Consider the following 18,610-nt stretch of genomic DNA (forward strand, 5'->3'; position numbering starts at 1 on the left):
TTTTTTTTTTTTTTTTTGAGATGGAGTCTTGCTCTGTTGCCAGGCTGGAGTGCAGTGGCATGATCTCAGCTCACTTGCAACCTCCGCCTCCTGGGTTCAAGCAATTCTCCTGCCTCAGCCTCCCGAGTAGCTGGGACTACAGGTGTCTGCCAACACACCTGGCTAATTTTTATATTTTTGGTAGAGATGGGGTTTCACCGTGTTGGCCAGGATGGTCTTGAGCTCTTGACCTCCGGATCTGCCTGCCTCGGACTCCCAAAGTGCTGGGATTACAGGCATGAGCCTCCTCGCCCAGCCCTCTTTTACTTTTTTGAGGCAGGGTCTTACTCTGTCACCCAGGCTGGAGTGCACTGATGCGATCACAGCTCACTGCAGCCTCGGTCCCCTGATCTCAAGCGATCCTCTAGTCTCAGACTCCCAAGTACCTGTGATTACAGGTGTGCATCACCACACCAGTAAATGTGTGAGCCACTGTGTCCAGGCTGTGTCATTTTTTTTTTTTTAAGACGGAGTCTCACTTTGTCACCCAGGCTGGAGTGGAGTGGCATGATCTCGGCTCACTGCAGCCTCCACCTCCCAGGTTCAAGCAATTCTTCTGCCTCAACCTCCCGAGTAGCTGGGACTAGAGGTGTCCACCACCATGCCTGACTAATTTTTGTATTTTTAGTAGAGATGGGGTTTCACCATGCTGGCTAGGCTGGTCTCCAACTCCTGACCTTCAGTGATCCATCTGCCTTAGCCTCCCAAAGTGCTGGGATTACAGGTGTGAGCCACCACGCCCAGCCTAGCCTATGTCATTTTCTTTTTTTTTTTTTTGAGACAGAGTTTCACTCTTGTTACCCAGGCTGGAGTGCAATGGCACGATCTCGGCTCACCGCAACCTCCGCCTCCTAGGTTCAGGCAATTCTCCTGCCTCAGCCTCCTGAGTAGCTGGGATTACAGGCACGTGCCACCATGCCCAGCTAATTTTTTGTAGTTTTAGTAGAGACGGGGTTTCACCATGTTGACCAGGATGGTCTCGATCTCTTGACCTCGTGATCCACCCGCTTCGGCCTCCCAAAGTGCTGGGATTACAGGCTTGAGCCACCGCGCCCAGCCAGCCTATGTCATTTTCTTAACAGCTTTATTGAGCTGTACTTCACGTATCTTGCAAGTCACCCATCTAGAGTGTGCAGTGTTTTTTAGGATATTCACAAGGCCGTGCACCTATCACACAGTCTAATTTTAATTTTTTTCTTTATTTTTGTTGCTCTGTTTGCTTACACACAGTGTAATTTTACAGCACACTTAACATCCCCAGAGAAGCCAGAGCTCATTAGCAGTGACTCTGCCCGTATCCCCACAGTCCCTTGTTCCCCAGTCTGGGCACTCACTCGTCTGCCTTCTCTCTTTGGATTTGCCTATTCAGGACATTTCATATAAGTAGAATTGTACAATATGCAGCCTTTTGTGTCTAGTGCGTTTCACTTGGTATAATGTTTTCAGAGTTCCTTCATATTGTAGTGCGTATTAGTTCCTTTGTATGGCTGAACATGTTTTTTTTGTACAGATGGGCCACATTTTTTTTATTCATCAGTTGATGGACATTTGGGTTGTTACCACTTAGGGCTATTATGAATAATGCTGCCATGAACATTTGTGTAGACATTTTTTGAGTTTTTTTGGGAGACAGGGTCTCACTCTGTCACCCAGGCTGGAGTACAGTGGTGCAGTCACAGCTCACTGCAACCTCAGCCTCCTGGGCTCAACTGATCTTCCTGTTTCAGCCTCCAGAATAGTTGGACCTATAGCCACAGGCACGTGCCCCCAACCCGGCTAATTTTTTGTAGTTGTTTTTTAATAAAGAGGGGGTCTTGCCATGTTGCTCAGACTGGGCTCATACTCTGGGGTGGGCCAGATGTGGTGGCTCATATCTGTAATCCTAGCACTTTGGGAGGTTGGGGCAGGTGGATTACCTGAGGTCAGGAGTTCAAGACCAGCCTGGCCAACATGGCAAAACCCCATCTCAACTACAAACAGAACAATTAGCTGGGCATGGTGGCAGTTGCCTATAATCCCAGCTACTCAGGAGGCTGAGGTAGGAGAATCACCTGAATTTGGGGCAGAGGTCGCAGTGAGCCGAGATCGTGCCACTTCACTTCAGCCTAGGTGAAAGAATGAAACTCGGTCTCAAAAAAAAAAGGGGAACTCTGAGGTGAAACAGTCCTCCAGCGTTGGCCTTCCAGTGTGCTGGGATTGTAGGCCTGAGCCACCACAGCCACCTTATATACAGGTTTTTGTGTGGATTTATGTTCTCAGCTCCCTTGGGTAGATACCTAGGAATGGAATGCTGGGTCGTATGGTAACTCCGTATTTAACTGTTTACGAACTGCCAGATTGTTTTCCAAAATGGCTGGGCCACTTTAAATTTCCACTAGCAGTATATGAGCATCTTAATTTCTCCCCATTCTTGCCAACACTTGTTATTGTCTGTCTTTTTTAGTATAACCATCCTACTAGATGTAAAGTGTTCCATTTGGAGGACAAACTTTTTCAATTTCCATGAAGTCTAATTTTTAATTTCCATAAAGTCCAATTTTAATTTCCATGAAGTCTTGTGGTGTGATATATTATGTGTAAAGATTTGCCTGATCCAAGGTCATGAAGAGTTACTCCTGTTTCCTTCTAAGAGTTTTGACTCTTATACTTAGGTCTGTATTCAGTCTGAAGATAACTTTTATATATCACATGAGATAAAGGTCCGAATTCATTTTTTTGCATGTATGTATCCAGTTCTTCCAGCAGCATTTTTTGACGACTTTCCATTGAATTGACTCAGCACAATTCAGTGTTAGAAATCAATTGACCATACACGCGTGGGTTTATTTCTGGGTGTTCAGTTCTTTTTTTTTTTTTTTGAGATGGCGTCTCGCTCTGTCACCAGGCTGAAGTGCAGCGGCACAATCTCAGCTTACTGCAATCACCGCCTCCTGGGTTCAAGCGATTCTTCTGCCTCAGCCTCCCGAGTAGCTGGGACTACAGGCACGTGCCACCATGCCCAGCTATTTTTTGTATTTTTAGTAGAGATGGGGTTTCACCATGTTGGCCAGGATGGTCTCGATCTCTTGACCTTGTGATCCGCCAACCTCGACCTCTCAAAGTGCTGGGATTACAGTCGTGAGCCACTGCGCCCGGCCCTGGGTGTTCAGTTCTATTGCATTGTATGCTTATCCTTATGCCAGTATCACACTGTTTTGATTACAGTAGTAGCTTGTAAGTTCTGGGTTTTTTTGGTGATTTTGAAGGGTTTTTGTTTCTTTGTTTGTTTTTTTGAGACAGAGTCTTGCTCTGTTGCCCAGGCTGGAGTACAGTGGCATGATCTTGGCTCACTGCAGCCTCTAACTCCTGAGTTCAAGCAGTCCTCCCACCTCAGCCTCCTGAGGTGCTGGAATTACAGGAGTGCACCACCATGCCAGACTAATTTTTGTATTTTTAATAGAGACAGGGTTTCATTATGTTGGCCAGGCTGGTCTCAAACTCCTGACATCAGGTGATCTGTCCGCCCCGGCCTCTCAAAGTGCTGGGATTACAGGCGTGGCCACCGTGCCCGGCCTGTTTCTTTAGATATTTCTTTCTGTGCCTTTCCCCTTTCCATCTGCTACTCCTGTTACATGTAGTTGCTGTACTTAATGTATCCCACATTTCTCTGAGGCTCTATTTCGCTTCATTCCGTGTCTCCTTGTTCTTCAGATTCCATAGTCTCTACTGCTCTGTCTTCAAGTTGACTGACTGTTTTCTTCCTGCCAACTCAAACCTATTGAGCCCCATTTTGGTTATTTTACTTTTTTTTTCTCAACAGCTACACTTGCCAATATTTTGCTTTCTAACCCCAGAATTCCCATTTGGTTCTCTCTTTTTAATAATTTCTATATCTTAGTGATATTCTGTCTATGATGAGAAATTGTTGCTATGCCTTCCTTTACTTCTTTAAGCATGGGAGCTGAGGGAGAGGCAGCCTGGGCTGCACCTACCTGGATTAGAACCCTCGGAGCTGGAAGCTGGCTGGGTGAAGGAGCAGGTCACAGCTCAGATGCAGCAGCCTCTTGTTGTTCTTATCAATATTTAGTTGATTTTTAATTTTTAATTTTTTTGAGATGAAATCTCACTGTGTTGCCCAGGCTAGAGTGCACTGCTACAATCTCGGCTCACTGCAACCTCCACTTCCCGGGTTCAGACGATTCTCCTGCCTCAGCCTCCCAAGTACCTGGGATTACAGGCACCCGCCACCATACCCGGCCAATTTTTGTATTTTTAGTAGAGATGGGATTTTGCCATGTTGGCTAGGCTAGTCTTGAACTCCTGACCTCAAGTGATCTGCCCACTTCAGCATCCCAAAGTGCTGGGATTACAGATGTGAGCCACTGCGCCTGGCCTAGTTGATATTTTTTAAATATTTGAAAATGAATGATTCTTTTAAAATGAATATTTCTCCAAGTGCTGAATGACCTTAGGACAATTTCCGGAGACTTGAGCATGTTGTTTTTATATATACGTATACTTGTCATGAGTTAATTTGTTTGCTGAGTTCCTCCCTCTACCTTTTCAGAAACGCTACCGTCTCCCATGAGATCTTAGAGAGCCTGCTTTCAGCTGCGTCCACACAGGCAGGCAGAGGGCCCTGTGGGTTACCTGCTGTCAGTCTTCTTGAGCCTTTTCACTCTGTGTTTCTAGATCAAGTGGATGGGTCTTTTGGCATCTGTGTGTTGAAGGATGACACCAAGATCAGCATTGAGCCGTAAGTTGGGTCCTTTCCAGTGAAGCTGCTTTTCACTCCACCTCGAGTTCTAGGGTTCATTTTCCCAAGGGTTCCTTCTTCCCATGGGGGGTTCAGGTTTACCCACAAAGGCTCCCTAGGTGTGAGGCCGAAGATTTTTCCAAGTATCTGTAGGAAGATCCCCAATATTCCTCCTAGAAGTTCAGCTATATATATGGTTGGGCGCATGAGGACAGAATGCCCCGGGCCTTGGGGTTCCAGGTAGAATAGGTGATGGCACAGAGCGAGGCGTGAGCGTGCCTGGAGGATGTGGCTGGATGGCTGTGGTGTGGATATAGACACATGCCGGCTGTCAGCTTGCACCTCCCCGGCCTTGACCCTGAGAGAGAAACGTGGCAGTGAGGAAAGCAGAGGAAGGGAGGATGTGTCCCTGCAGAAGTTTCTGAGATGTCTGCGTGCATCTGTCGGGGACAGGACGTACCTGATGCACCTGAGAGACAGCAGAGGGCTTCCACGGAGCAGGCTGTGGCCCGAGAGCAGGACGCACAGAGTGTCTCCATTTCACTTCCCACCTCAGTCACATTTGGACGTCTCCCATATCTGTGCGTGTGGCCTCATTTCAGACACATCAATATAGGAAGCCGGTTTCAGGCAGAGATCCCAGAACTCCAGGAGAGATCCCTGGCTGGAATTGACGAGCATGTAGCTTCTCTGGTCTGGAAGCCGTGGGGAGATATGATGACCAACCCAGAGACACAGGACAGAGGTGGCTGAGGCTTCGAGGCTAAGTTCCTAAGGGCCCTTCTTCCCCCTCCATTTCCAGGGAGTTTTTCCTCCTGCGTCCCGAACTCCTGACCGCTGGGTACAAGAAGCAGTGTCCCTGGGTGTGGGAGGGAGCTGGCCCTCAGCCAGCGTTGCTTCTTCCATGCTGCCTTCTCCCTCCCCTACCTCTTCTGTCACATGGTAGCTGGTCAGGCCATCCAGAGCGGGTGCTGGGACAGGGTTCTGCTCTTCATCCTCATCCATCCCATTCCCCAGCCTGCCCTCAGTGGAGAGGCAGGAGAGAGAAGGGGAAGGCACCCTCTCTGTGCCATCTGTCAGGAAGTGTTCCTCCCTGGCACCTGCTGACTCCTGTGTGCCTCCTCTTCCTCATGCCCTTTTTGGAAACAGTGACCGAGCTCTGTAACGTGGCGTGCTCCAGCGTGATGCCGGGAGGGGGCACCAACCTGGAGCTTGCTCTGCACTGCCTGCACGAGGCCCAGGGTGACGTTCAGGTGAGGCACAGCCAGGGGACCCTCCCTGCTCTCCTGGGGACCAGGGTTCCAGGTGCATACGACCTGCCATCTGCTTGGGGGTTCAGAGCAGATGGAAGCTGGAAGAAGACCGCCCATCCTCTTCCCCAGCGGCTTTGGGATTGCAGTGGTCTTTATGTACTGACTGTAAGGGAATGCTAAGACACAGGCCCAATTCATAGTTACTTGTCCAGGCAACAACCAAGCGCAGGGGCTCCTCTGAGATCGCAGGGGCTCCTCTGAGATCACAGGGGCACTGGAGAAGGGAAGCCCCGGAGACCAGCTCAGGACCGGCATTCATCTACTTCATTCCTTGGGCTTTAGCTTTCGATTGAACGCTCACATATACAAACCTCTGATGCAACATAAATGGCTCTACCTACTCCATAGACCCTCCTCACAATTCTGGGTGTTAGAAAGTAAATCAAAGTCTAACTGTGAAGAGTGGGAGAGGAAGGGCATAGCCTGTGTTATCTAAGAGCTAACAGTCATGCCATGGTCTTGCTTTTCACCAAGCTGAGAGGCAGTGTCTGGCATATAGCAGGTCCTCAGCAGAGTGGCAGTACATATTTATTGGGTACCTGCTAGGTGCCTGTACTGTAGGCACTGGAGCCAGGGCTGGCTGAGGCGCTCCATGCTAGCTTCAATGCTCTGTTGTCTCTGTCTTGAAATTCTTGGCCAGTGTGGTGGCTTACGCCTGTAATCCCCGCACTTTGGGAGGCTGAGGCAGGTGGATCACGAGGTCAAGAGATCGAGACCATCCTGGTCAACATGGTGAAACCCCGTCTCTACTAAAAATACCAAAATTAGCTGGGTGTGGTGGCCTGTGCCTGTAGCCCCAGCTACTCAGGAGGCTGAGGCAGGAGAATCACTTGAACCTGGGAGGTGGAGATTGCAGTGAATCAAGATCGTGACATGATCCTGATTCACTGCACTCCAGCCTGGGTGACAAAAGCAAGACTTCGTCTCAAAAAAATAAATAAATAAAATAAATAAATAAATAAAAATTAGCCAGGCATGGTGGTGGGCACCTGTAATCCCAGCTACTCAGGAGGCTGAGGCAGGAGAATTGCATGAACCTGGGAGATGGAGGTAGCAGTGAGCCAAGATCGTGCCATTGCACTCCAGCATGGAAGAGTGAGACTCCATCTCAAAAAAAAAAAAAAAAAAAAAGAAAATCTTAATAGTTCTTATTTATTTATTTATTTATTTATTTTTTACAAACTCTTGTGTTGAGGGCTGACTTTCAATAGATCGCAGCGAGGGAGCTGCTCTGCTGCGTACAAAACCCCAATCCAGAAGCAGATCACCTGCGAATGGTTTAGCGCCAGGTTCCCCACGACATGTGTTGTGTGACGGGCGAGGAATAGGTTTTAAACAAGGAGCTCTGCGTCTTCATTTTGCACTGGGCCCCACAAATTATTCAAACCCTGCAATGAGGGTTTACACTAGTGATCAAGATAAAATCCCTGCTCTCATGGAGCTTACATTTTAGGAAAGTCAAAAGGAAACCTAATTTTAAAAGTTGTTAGCTAGGCTGGGCACATGGCTTTCGCCTGTAATTCCAGCACTTTGGGAAGCCAAGGCAGGCGGATCACCTGAGGTCACGAGTTCAAGACCAGGCTGGCCAACATGGTAAAATCCTGTTTCTACTATAAATTAAAAAAAAAAAAAAAAAATAGCAGGGAGCGGTGGCAGGTGCCTGTAGTCCCAGTCCCAGCTACTCGGGAGGCTGAGGCAAGAGAATGGCTTGAACTGGGGGGCTGAGGCCGCAGTGAGCCAAGATCATGCCACTGGACTCCAGCCTGGGTGACAGAGCAAGACTCTGTCTCAAAAAAGAAGAAATTTGTTAGCTAGTGGGGTCCAGTGGTGCCCACCTGTGTTCCTGGCTACTCAGGAGGAAGGGGCTGAAGGAGCCCAGGTATTGGAGCTCACCTGGACAACATGGTGAGACCTCATCTTTAAAAATTTTTCAAAATAATGTTTTTAATCGTTAGCTAATGACTGGCGCTATGAAGAAAATAAAATGGGGCCCTAGGTAAGGGTCGTGCTCCTCAAAATGCCAGTCCCTGAGGGAACAAGGAGCTTGTGCCAAAATAAATCCACACGCTGTCTCCTTCATCAGGATAGGCTTGCTGTGTAAAAAAAAACCTCAGCTGCACTCGGTGGTGTGCCTGGTGACAGTTGATGTGCCCACAGACAGTTCACAGGCTGGCAGCCTGTCCAGGGCCACTTTGAAGAGCCCTGGGATGGGCCGTGACTTTAGGGACAGCCGCAAGTGTTTTTCAGATGAATGGGAGGACGCCAGTGGTCCTCATTCCCAGCCGGCCCTGGGCAGCCTGCCGCTCCTCTTGTTCCAGGTCGCCCTGGAGACTCTCCTGCTCCGAGGGCCCCACAAGCCACGGACGCACCTGCTCGCTGACTATCGCTACACAGGTGATGGGGAAAGGCTGCCGGGCTGGTTCGGCCCAGCTGAGACCCCTGTGAACCGGCCGGCTCTGTTGCAAGCCCTGCCTCTACCTCCTGGAGTTCTCTTCCGGGCCTCTGCCCGCCTTTCAGGAGGGCCTGTCCATGTCAGGATAATTCAGTGGGCACCACGTTCTGCTAATGGGATCCTGCTTCACCCTGTCCCAGTGGTTTCCTTACGGACTCTGCCTAGCCAGAAGGGAAATGATCCAGGCCAGCGGGAGGGGAGACAGGCTGAGGTTCACTGGCTGAACCCATCAGCCCTGGAGACAGGCTGCCTGGGGCCCCCACCTGCCTTTAGCAAGCGACTGAAGCCTCCGTTGTCACATCCATTAAGTGGAACTAGTAGTGGTCCCTCTCTTCTGGAAACTGAGTTTTTTATGCGATTGGCACATAATTGGTGCTCAGTAATGGTGGGTATAAAAGGGAAGGTGGTCTGCATTTTGGGCATGGCTGTGGTCCCAGGACAAATGGCCACCCCGCTGTTGGCTGTGTTCTTTGATAGGTTCAGACGTCTGGACCCCTATAGAGAAGAGGCTTTTTAAGAAGGCGTTCTGTGCCCACAAGAAGGACTTCTACTTGATACACAAGATGGTAAAGTGATGTGGGCGGGTGTCCCAGGGCTGGCCCAACACAGCTGAGGCCAGCTAGAGCTGCAGGGCTGGTCGGGGGGTCCGAGGGCCCCACCTTTACCTGTCTGTGACAGTACTCTTACTGTAGACAGACATTTTTGACAATGTCCAAAAGCTGTCCTTGTGAATGGCTCCAAATGGCACAGGCCTACATCACCTGCACAGAATCCCCTGTGCCCCTCTCCACGGTCCCACTTCTGCTTGGTGGCCTCTGTTACCTATTTGACCAAGCACGTACAGGCATTTCTGTCTGTGCAAATTTTATGTAAATAGGTATGCATGTACTTTAAAAAAGGTAAGAGCTGGCCATGGTGGCTTATGCCTGTAATCCCAGCACTTTGGGAGGCCAAGGCAGGAGGATCACTTGAGGTCAGGAATTTGAGACCAGCCTGGCCAACATGGTGAAACCCCATCACTACTAAAAATACAAAAATAAGCCAGGTGTGGTGACATGTGCCTGTAATCCCAGCTACTTGGGAGGCTGAGGTTGGAGAATCGTTTGAACCCCAGAGGCAGAGGCTGCAGTGAGTAGGGATTGCCCCACTGCACTGCAGCCTGGGGACAGAGTGAGACTGGGTCTTAAAAAGAAGGATGAGGTCAGGCATGGAGACTCACACCAGTAATCTTAGCACTTTGAGAGGCCAAGGTGGGAGGATTGCTTGAGCCTAGGAGTTCAAGACCTGCCTGGGCAATATAGTGAGACCTCGTCTCTACAAAAAAAAATTAAAAACTAGCCTAGCATGGTGACGCATGCCTATGGTCCCAGTTACTTGGGAGGCTGAGGTGGGAAGATTGTTTGAGACTGGGAGGCGAAGGGTGCAATGAGCCAAGATTGTGCCACTGCACTCCAGCCTGGGTGACGGAATGAGATCCTGTTCCCCCAAAAAAACAAACGATGAAATCTCACTGCATGTAATGTCCTGCTGCGTATTTTCTGTTCTTTAAAAAAAAAAAAAAAAAAACTTAGATGTACACAAAATTGCACATAATTGAAGTATAAGAGTTGCTAAGTTTTGACATATTGACACACCTGGAACTGTCACCACAGTCAAGACAACGAGCATACCCCTCAGCCCTGTATCTCCTCCTGCCCTATGGTGATCACTCCTCACTGCTCCCCTGCCCCCAGTCAGCACTGATCTGCCATCACTGCAAATTCGTTTCATTTCCTAGAGTTTGCTATACATGGAGTAGTCGCACAGTATGGACTCTGCTTGCTCCAGCTTCTTACACTCAGCATCATGATTTTGAGGCCATCCATGTTGCATGTACTGATAGATCTCACCTTTTCACTGCCGAATAATATTCCACTGGATGGGCGTACCACAGTTTATGTAATCATTTGCCTGTTGGTGGACATTTGAGTGGTTTCCAGTTTGGGGTGACTATAAATAAATTTGTTGTGAACATTCAGGTACAAGTCTTGGTATGGACATGCACTTTGTTTTCTAGGGGAGTCAATACCTAGGATGGAATGATTTAGTGGGTGGATGTTTAACTTTTTAAGAAACTGCCAAGCAATTTTCCAAAGTTGTACCATTTCACATTCCCACTGGCAGGAAACGAGATCTCTAGTTGCTCCGCAACCTCGCTAGCCCTGGGTAGGCCCAGTCCTTTTACTTTTTTATTTTTTATTTTTCTATTTTTGGGCCAGTCCTTTTAATTCCAGCCATTCTCATGACAGTGTGGTGGCATCACATTGTGCTTCCTTCATGACTGACGATGCTGAGCCCCTTTTCATGGACCTGTTTGCTGTCCGTGTGCCTTCTTTGGTGAGGTGTCTGTTCACATCTCTTGCGTATGTTTTTATTGGGGTGTCTGTGTTTTCTTTTCTTTTCTTTCTTTGTTTTTTCAGATGGATTCTCACTCTGTTGCCCAGGCTGGAGTACAGTGGTGCGATCGCCACTTACTGCAACCTCTGCCTCCCGGGTTAAAGCGATTCTCCTGCCTCAGCCTCCTGAGTAGCTGGGATTACAGGTGCATGACACCACGCCTGGCTAATTTTTGTATTTTTAGGAGAGACAGGGTTTCAACCATGTTGGCCAGGCTGGTCTTGAACTGCTGACCTCAGGTGATCCACCCTCCCCAACCTCCCAAAATGCTGGGATTACAGGCATGAGCCACCGCACCCAGACAAGGAGAGTTGACATTTTAACAACACTGAGTTTCTGACCCATGAACAGAGTCCATGTCTCTATGTGTCATCTTTAATTTCTCTTAGCCGTATTTTGGGTTTTGTTTATTTGTTCTTATATCTTTTAAGATATAGGATCTCTGTTGCCCAAGCTGGAATACAGGGGTATGATCATAGTTCACTTCACCCTTGACCTCCTCGGGTCAAGTGATCCTCCAGCTTCAAGTAGGTGGGACTACAGGTGTGTGCCATCACACCTGACTCTGGTATAACTCTTTTTTTTTTTTTTTTTTTGATACAAAGTCTCGCTCTGTTGCCCAGTCTGTAGTGCAGTGGCACGATCTCGGCTCACTGCAACCTCTGCCTCCTAGGCTCAAGCGATTCTCCTGCCTCAGCGTCCTGAGTAGCAATTCTCCTGCTTCAGTGTCCTGAGTGCAGGCACCCACCACACCCAGCTAATTTTTTTGTATTTTAGTAAAGACGGGTTTCACCATGTTGGCCAGGCTGGTCCCAAACTCCTGACCTCAGGTGATCCTCTCACCTCGGCCTTCCAAAGTGCTGGGATTACAAGTGTGAGCCACCACGCCCGGCATCTGGTATAACTCTCTGAACATATATTAAACAGTTATGATAACCTTTCATGTCCTTCCCTGCTCATTCTAACGTCTGTGTTTGTGGTAGGTTGACTTTGATGGATTTCTGTTTCTCCTCCTGATGTGCCATATTATCCTGCTTTTTTGCATGCATAGTGATTTTCACCAGATCGCAGGCATTGTGAATTTTAGCTGTTGGAAGCTGGATATTTTTGCAGTCTTATAAATATTCTTGAGTTTTGTTCTGGGACACAGTTACTTTTAGATTCACTTTTAGATTTTTTAGATGGGACCAACATAGCTCTTCTCCAAGGCTGATTATTTCTCATTCCTGAGGCAAGGCTGTGCCTCTACCCCACCCCGTGCCCCTGAACCCTGAAGTTTCCCACTCCGGCTGTGGGAATGGGCACTATTCCTGGCCCTGGAGGAGCAGCAGGCACCTGTCCCTCTCATCCTATTGGATGGCTCTTTACCCAGCTTTGGCTGGTCTCTTCCCATGCATGTGCTGGGCAGTGCTTGGCTGAACTCTTGGCTGAGTGCTTGGTGGAAATTACTTCCCATCACTGGAATGTTCTATGGGCAGCTCTCTCCTCTCCCATCCTCTGTCCTACTGCTGTGTTCTCGGGGGCACTGTGCGTCACCTCAGTTCCCTAAGTCCTGCTGGGTTCTGCCTAAATTGCCCCCCTCCAGTCAGTGGCCTGGAAACGCAAGCTGGTAAGCCGGGAAAGTGGCAGCTTGCTTCCCATCGGGGCTCGCTGCCCTCTGTTGAATGACGCCTGGTGTCTTGCCAAACATGGTTGATGTTTTAACTCTGCGTTTCATTGTTTTGACAGGAGCATGAATCTGGTTCCTGTTGTTCCATCTTGTTCTGAAGCAGAAGTCCAACTTTTTTTTTGAGCTTAGTGATGTTTCTTAGGTAGAGCTTGTGCTGTTTTGACTCCTCGTTTGTGAATACTCACAAAGTAGCCGAAAAACATTTGGGTGGAGAATGTATTTTCTGGAGTCAGCTCAATAGCCAATTTAATTTCCTGAGAAATTTTCTTCCTAGAGCAATTAAACTTTTTCTTTTTTTTCCTTTAAGAGACACTGGCTCTGGAGTGCTGTGACACTATCATAACTCACTGACGGCAGGGCACGGTGGCTCACACCTGTAATCCCAGCACTTTGGGAGGTCGAGGCTGGTAGATCACCTGAGGTCAGGAGTTTAAGACCGGCCTGGCCAACATAGTGAAACCCCATCCCTACAAAATTACACAAATAACTGGATATGATGGTGGGTGCATGTAATCCCAGCTACTTGGGAGGCTGAGGCGAGAGAATCACTTGGACCTGGGAGGTGGAGGTTGCAGTGAGCCGAGATCATGCCACTGCACTCCAAGCCTGGGCAACAGAGCGAGACTGTCTCCAAAAAAAAAAAAAAAAAAAAAAAAGCTCACTGCAGCCTTGAAGTCCCGGGCCCAAGCGATCCTCTTGCCTCAGCCTCTTAAGTAGCTGGGACCCCAGGGATGCACCACCATGCCTGGCTAATTTTTTAAAAATTTTGTAGAGATGGGGTCTCGCTCTGTTGCCCAGGCTGATCTTGAACTCCCAACCTCAAGTGATCCTCCTGCCTCAGCCTCTCAAGGTGCTGGGATTACAGGCATGAGCCACCAACCCCAGGTTCCCTTTTGTTTTACAGAAGTTATTTTTAGTGGGATTCTTTCTTAGGGGAGGAAAGGGAAAATGATGCCCTGGGTTCACGTGGTGCACTCAAAACCTCCCCTTCTTCCAGAGTGGGTCACTTCCTGCCAAGACTTTAGAGGCTCTGCCTAGCTGTTGGAATGGCTGTGTGGTATTTTGCCTGCAGAGGGCATTCCATTTATTAGCATGATGTCGCAGTTACCATCCCTGGAGGGACATCTGCACATCTTCCTATAGGAAAGAATTCCTGGGTTGGGCTGGGTGCGGTGACTGACGCCTGTAATCCTAGCACTTTAGGAGGCTGAGGTGGAGTTCGAGACCAGCCTCACCAACATGGCAAAACCCTGTCTCTACTAAAAATACAAAACTTAGCCGGACATGGTGGTGGGCACCTGTAATCCCAGCTGCCCAGGAGGCTGAGGCAGGAGAATTACTTGAACCTGGGAGGTGGAGGTTGCAGTGAGCCATGATTGCGCCACTGCACTCTAGTCTGGGTGACAGAGTGAGACTCTGTCTCAAAAAAAAAACAACAATTCCTGGGCTGGAATGGCTGCTCAGAGTGTGCAGGCTTAGGTGCTGGTGGCTACTGTGTGGCTCCACGTGGAACCCCCTTGTCCCCAGGAAGGACTTTATGGTCCTCTGCCTCTGTGGTGAGTGGAGACGCCAAGCCAAAGGCACTTCCAAAGCGCTTTCCAAATGAGGCAGCCGGCCCAGTGGTGGGGTCACACTCCCGGGACCCGCGGGGCATGGCCACAACCTGCTTCTGTTTTCTTTCACTAGATCCAGACAAAGACAGTAGCTCAGTGCGTGGAGTATTATTACATCTGGAAAAAAATGATCAAGTTTGACTGTGGCCGAGCCCCAGGGCTAGAAAAGAGGGTCAAGAGAGAGCTGGAGGAGGTGGAAAGGACAGAGGAAAAGGTAGAAGAACCGGGGCAGGGTCAGGAGCTTGTCTCTCCTCCCGGTGCCTGTGCCTGCTGCCCCTTGAGTCGGAGGGTGGGGTCAGAGGGCTGGGGTGCTTCTGATGGTAGTGTTTCCTTGCAGGAGACACGTGTGCCCTCAGCTCTGTGTCTCCCTTACAGCAGGACAGGTCAGCCACCTTATGTCACTCTTGCTTCCTCTACAGGTCCCATGCAGCCCTCGGGAGAGACCCAGCCACCATCCAACTCCCGAGTTAAAGATAAAGACCAAGAGTTACAGGAGAGAGTCCATCCTCAGCTGCAGCCCAAACGCAGGCCCCAAGCGGACCCCCGAGCCATCGGGAAGCGCGGAGAGCCAGGGCATTTTTCCATGCAGAGAGTGTGAAAGGTACCCGACTTTCTCCTAGAGATGCTCCCAGGGCTCCTGGCCTCATCCCTGTGATCCCTTCTTCTGGGTGAACCACCTCCCTCCTTGCTCTGACCCCAAGTCCTCTGGTGACTCCTCAGGGTGTTTGACAAGATCAAGAGTCGAAATGCCCACATGAAGCGGCACCGCCTTCAGGACCACGTGGAGCCCATGGTCAGGGTGAAGTGGCCGGTGAAGCCCTTCCAGCTGAAGGAGGAGGAGCTGGGGGCTGACATCGGGCCCCTGCAGTGGTGATTCCTGTGGGAGCAAGTCCGAATGGGACCTCTGGTGCTGCCCCTCCTCCCTTCGGGCTCTCAGGGTATTTGGGGCACCCCCTGCCTCCCCCCACCCTCCCCGTCCCCCATTGGCTAACCTGCCTGTAAACATGGTGGGCATTTGACCACAGGTAGGCAGGAGGAGCCCAGTCATTGGACAGCTCTACAGCCCCTGTCCAGTGGCCCCCGAGGCTCCACTCTCCTTAGGTTCACACTCTCCCCTTCTTTCCCTTCCACTTCTAGAGCAGGGAGGCTTGGGGAGGGGAAAAGTTAGCTCTGGGTAGCTCTTAAATCTTAGCCTCAGTTGTGGGGTTTGGTTTCGTGTGTTAGATAAGGCCAAGAAGTAGAGAATCAGTGGGAAAAAACCTTGAGATCGCCAACAAGCTGGGCCCTTCCCGGGGCGGGGGCTCTGCCTTCCGGATTCGGTCCCTAGTCTTGCGATGACTTGTGCATTGTTTGGAGTTTTTTGTATGTGTCTACTTGCAAATCTGATTAAATTGGGTTCTTGAGCCGCTGTCTTTGACTTCCCTGCCTGTTGATCCAGTAAAGGCTTAGGGGCCCCGCCACGTGCTAAGGCCAGGAGGTGAGTCAGCTGCGGCCTGCCTTGGGGGCTGGGGGCCTCGGGGAGAAGATGGGCATGTTAATTTGGACATTGAATCAGCAAACATCTACAAAGCACCTGCTGTAGAATGCCTACCCGTGCAGCAGGGATAGCGAAGCAAGAGAGACCCCTTTCCTCACGGACCTTCCTTTGCGGGAGTGGGAAGGTAGCAGTAATCATAAGCAAACACAAGGTGATTTTTAGGTGGAGATACTGGAAATGCTTTTGACCTTAAGTAACAGAAGAGTTGGTGATGGTTTAAACAGTCATGGAGTTTGGTGGTCCCAGTGGCTCAACCTTGAAATCAGGGACTACTGCTGGGGCAATGTCAGAACCGAGGCTCCAGCAGAGGCGAGAATCACTTGGAACCAAAATCCAGACCTGCACGGGGTGGCAGGGGCAGGGAAGAGAAACCAGCCCCCCTCCCAGCCTCCCTTTTTAAGAGTGAGTAAGGAAAACTAACCACTGCCAGCAGATGCCCGTATGTCTCACTGAGCCTGTGTTGGCTTCTAAACTGATCCCTGGCAGTGAGAAGGGAAATGACCACAGTTAGCCCAGACCGCTCAAGACACACCTCCGTGACCGGGCACAGTAGCTCACGCCCGTTATTCCAGCACTTTGGGAGGTGAAGGAAGGCAGATCATTTGAGATAAGGAGTTCAAAACTAGCCTGGCCAACATGGTGAAACCCCATCTCTACTAAAAATACAAAAATTAGCCAATTTTTGTGGTGGTGGGCACCTGTAGTCCCAGCTACCCAGGAGGCTGAGGCAGGAGAATCCCTTGATCTCAGGAGGCGGAGGTTGCAGTGAGCCAAGATCACACCACTGCACTCCAGCCTGGGTGACAGAGCAAGCCTCTGTCTCAAAAATAAATAAATAATAAATAAATAAATAAAAATATATGTAGGCTGGGTGCAGTGGTTCATGCCTGTAATCCCACCACTTTGGGAGGCCAAGGTGAGTGGATCACCTGAGGTCAGGAATTTGAGACCAACCTAGCCAACATGGCGAAACCCCATCTCTACTAAAAATACAAAAATTATCTGGGTATGGTGATATGCAACTATGATCCCAGCAACTTGGGAAACTGAGGTAGGAGAATTGCTTGAACCCAGGAGGTGGAGGTTGCAGTGAGCTGAGATTCCACCACTACACTCCAGCCTGGTAGGCAGAGCGAGACTGTCTCAAAAAAAAAAAAAAAAAAAAGGTAGACTCCACAGTGGCTCACACGTGTACTCCTAGCACTTTGGGAGGCCGGGGTGGGTGGATCACTTGAGGTCAGGAGTTTGAGACCAGCCTGGCCAACATGGGGAAGCTCCATCTCTACTAAAAATACAAAAAAATTAGCCAGGTGTGATGGTGTGCACCTGTCGTCCCAGTTACTCAGGAGGCTGAGGCAAGAGAATCACTTGAACCTGGGAGGTGGAGGTTGCAGTAAGCCAAGATTACAGCATTGCACTCCAACCCGGGTTACAGACTTATCAATGGCTCACCTATTGTGGGGAGGTGGTCAAGGAAAGGACAGATGGAGGCTGGCAGGGCGAGTTTGAGCCTGAGCAGCTGAGTCAATGGCATTAGCTCAGATGGGGAATTGATTGCAGAGGATTGGTTGCATCAGGATGTGATCGTGCCTATGACAGGGTGTGCTGTGTTCTGAGGGGCTGAGAAAGTAGATGGCGGGGTCAGAGGGTTTCCACAGAGGGCCCACCTATCAGCTAAGGCTTAAAGATTGAGAGGGATGGATAGAGAGGTGGACACTGAGTTTGAAGCAGTTGGAGCACTGCAGTTAAGGGAAAGGGCTCAGGCGTCAGATGAACCTGAATTCCAGGCTGGCTCCTCTTACCTCCTTGTAACCTACTGTGAATCACTTTCTCCTGTGGGAGCCTCAGTTTTCTCAATGTGTAAAATGGGATGAAAATTGCCCTTCCTCAATGTTAGAAACAAGATGCTTGTTCCTTGGTGCCGCAAGGAAAAATGAGCATTCAGACAAAAAGTTCCCTCAGCAAGGCAATTTTGCTTTCTGCAGATAGGGTACTGCCCATCAGCAATCTTGCCATGAGAGCACACTGAACAAAGAACTGCAGGAATATTTATCCCTTATACATTGGGTCCTTACTGCTGTGTCCCATCTCCTCACAGTCTAAGCTAAACCCGATTGGCTAACAACTTAAACTTTCCTAAATAGATAAAGGCAATAGAGAGCAAAGGGGAAAGAGGAAGTTACTTGCAAAAGGACTTAGAAAAGTGATAACGTTTCCAAATAGGGAAAGGGCATATGCTGAGAGCTGGCACGTGCCTGCGCATGTCCAGAACAAATATCCTGGTTAAAGTACAAGGACATAGAATGTACTTATTCCCTTATATCTAACAGCTACACAGGATAGGGCTTAACAAAGACTTATTAGCAAAAACAAACAAACAAAAAAACAAGAAGGCTTTGAAGGAAGTTAATCTTTAAAAGAAACTATTATTTCTAACATTTATTTATTCTTTAATAAGAAGGGAAACTTTGAAGGGGAACTTTTTGCTTTCCACACTCAACCCCTGCCACCTATCACTTAAATAAAATGTAAATTATGGCTGGGTGCGGTGGCTCACACCTGTAATCCCAGCACTTTGGAAGGCTGAGGTGGGCAGATCACTTGAGGTCAGGAGCTCAAGACCAGCATGGCCAACATGGTGAAACCCCATCTCTACTAAAAATACAAAATACAAAAATTAGCCAGGTGTGGTTGTACACAACTGTAATCCCAGCTACTCAGGAGGCTGAGGCAGGAGAATTGCCTGAACCCAGGAGGCGGAGGGTGCGGTGAGCCGAGATCGCGCCATTGCACTCCAGCCTGGGTAACATGAGTGA

At 49.3% G+C, this 18,610-nt stretch overlaps 1 protein-coding gene across 2 annotated transcripts in view; it reads left to right on the forward strand.

The window, feature by feature from the left end:
* Positions 1-15,668, forward strand: part of ZNF541 (zinc finger protein 541) — a 29,258-nt gene extending 13,590 nt beyond the window's left edge. For both annotated transcript variants that reach the window (XM_032262513.1, XM_032262512.1), the window contains 8 exons: positions 4,711-4,774; positions 5,377-5,519; positions 5,924-6,027; positions 8,406-8,481; positions 9,017-9,105; positions 14,331-14,471; positions 14,677-14,858; positions 14,978-15,668. In XM_032262513.1, the coding sequence (XP_032118404.1) occupies positions 4,711-4,774; positions 5,377-5,519; positions 5,924-6,027; positions 8,406-8,481; positions 9,017-9,105; positions 14,331-14,471; positions 14,677-14,858; positions 14,978-15,131 (953 nt within the window). In that variant the 3' untranslated portion in view covers positions 15,132-15,668. The remainder of the gene's footprint in view (positions 1-4,710; positions 4,775-5,376; positions 5,520-5,923; positions 6,028-8,405; positions 8,482-9,016; positions 9,106-14,330; positions 14,472-14,676; positions 14,859-14,977) is intronic.
* The last annotated feature ends 2,942 nt before the right edge of the window (positions 15,669-18,610 follow it).

Source organism: Sapajus apella, unplaced genomic scaffold, assembly GCF_009761245.1.
Source record: "Sapajus apella isolate SASKATOON/1434 unplaced genomic scaffold, GSC_monkey_1.0 scaffold130, whole genome shotgun sequence".
Taxonomy (NCBI): Eukaryota; Metazoa; Chordata; class Mammalia; order Primates; family Cebidae; genus Sapajus; species Sapajus apella.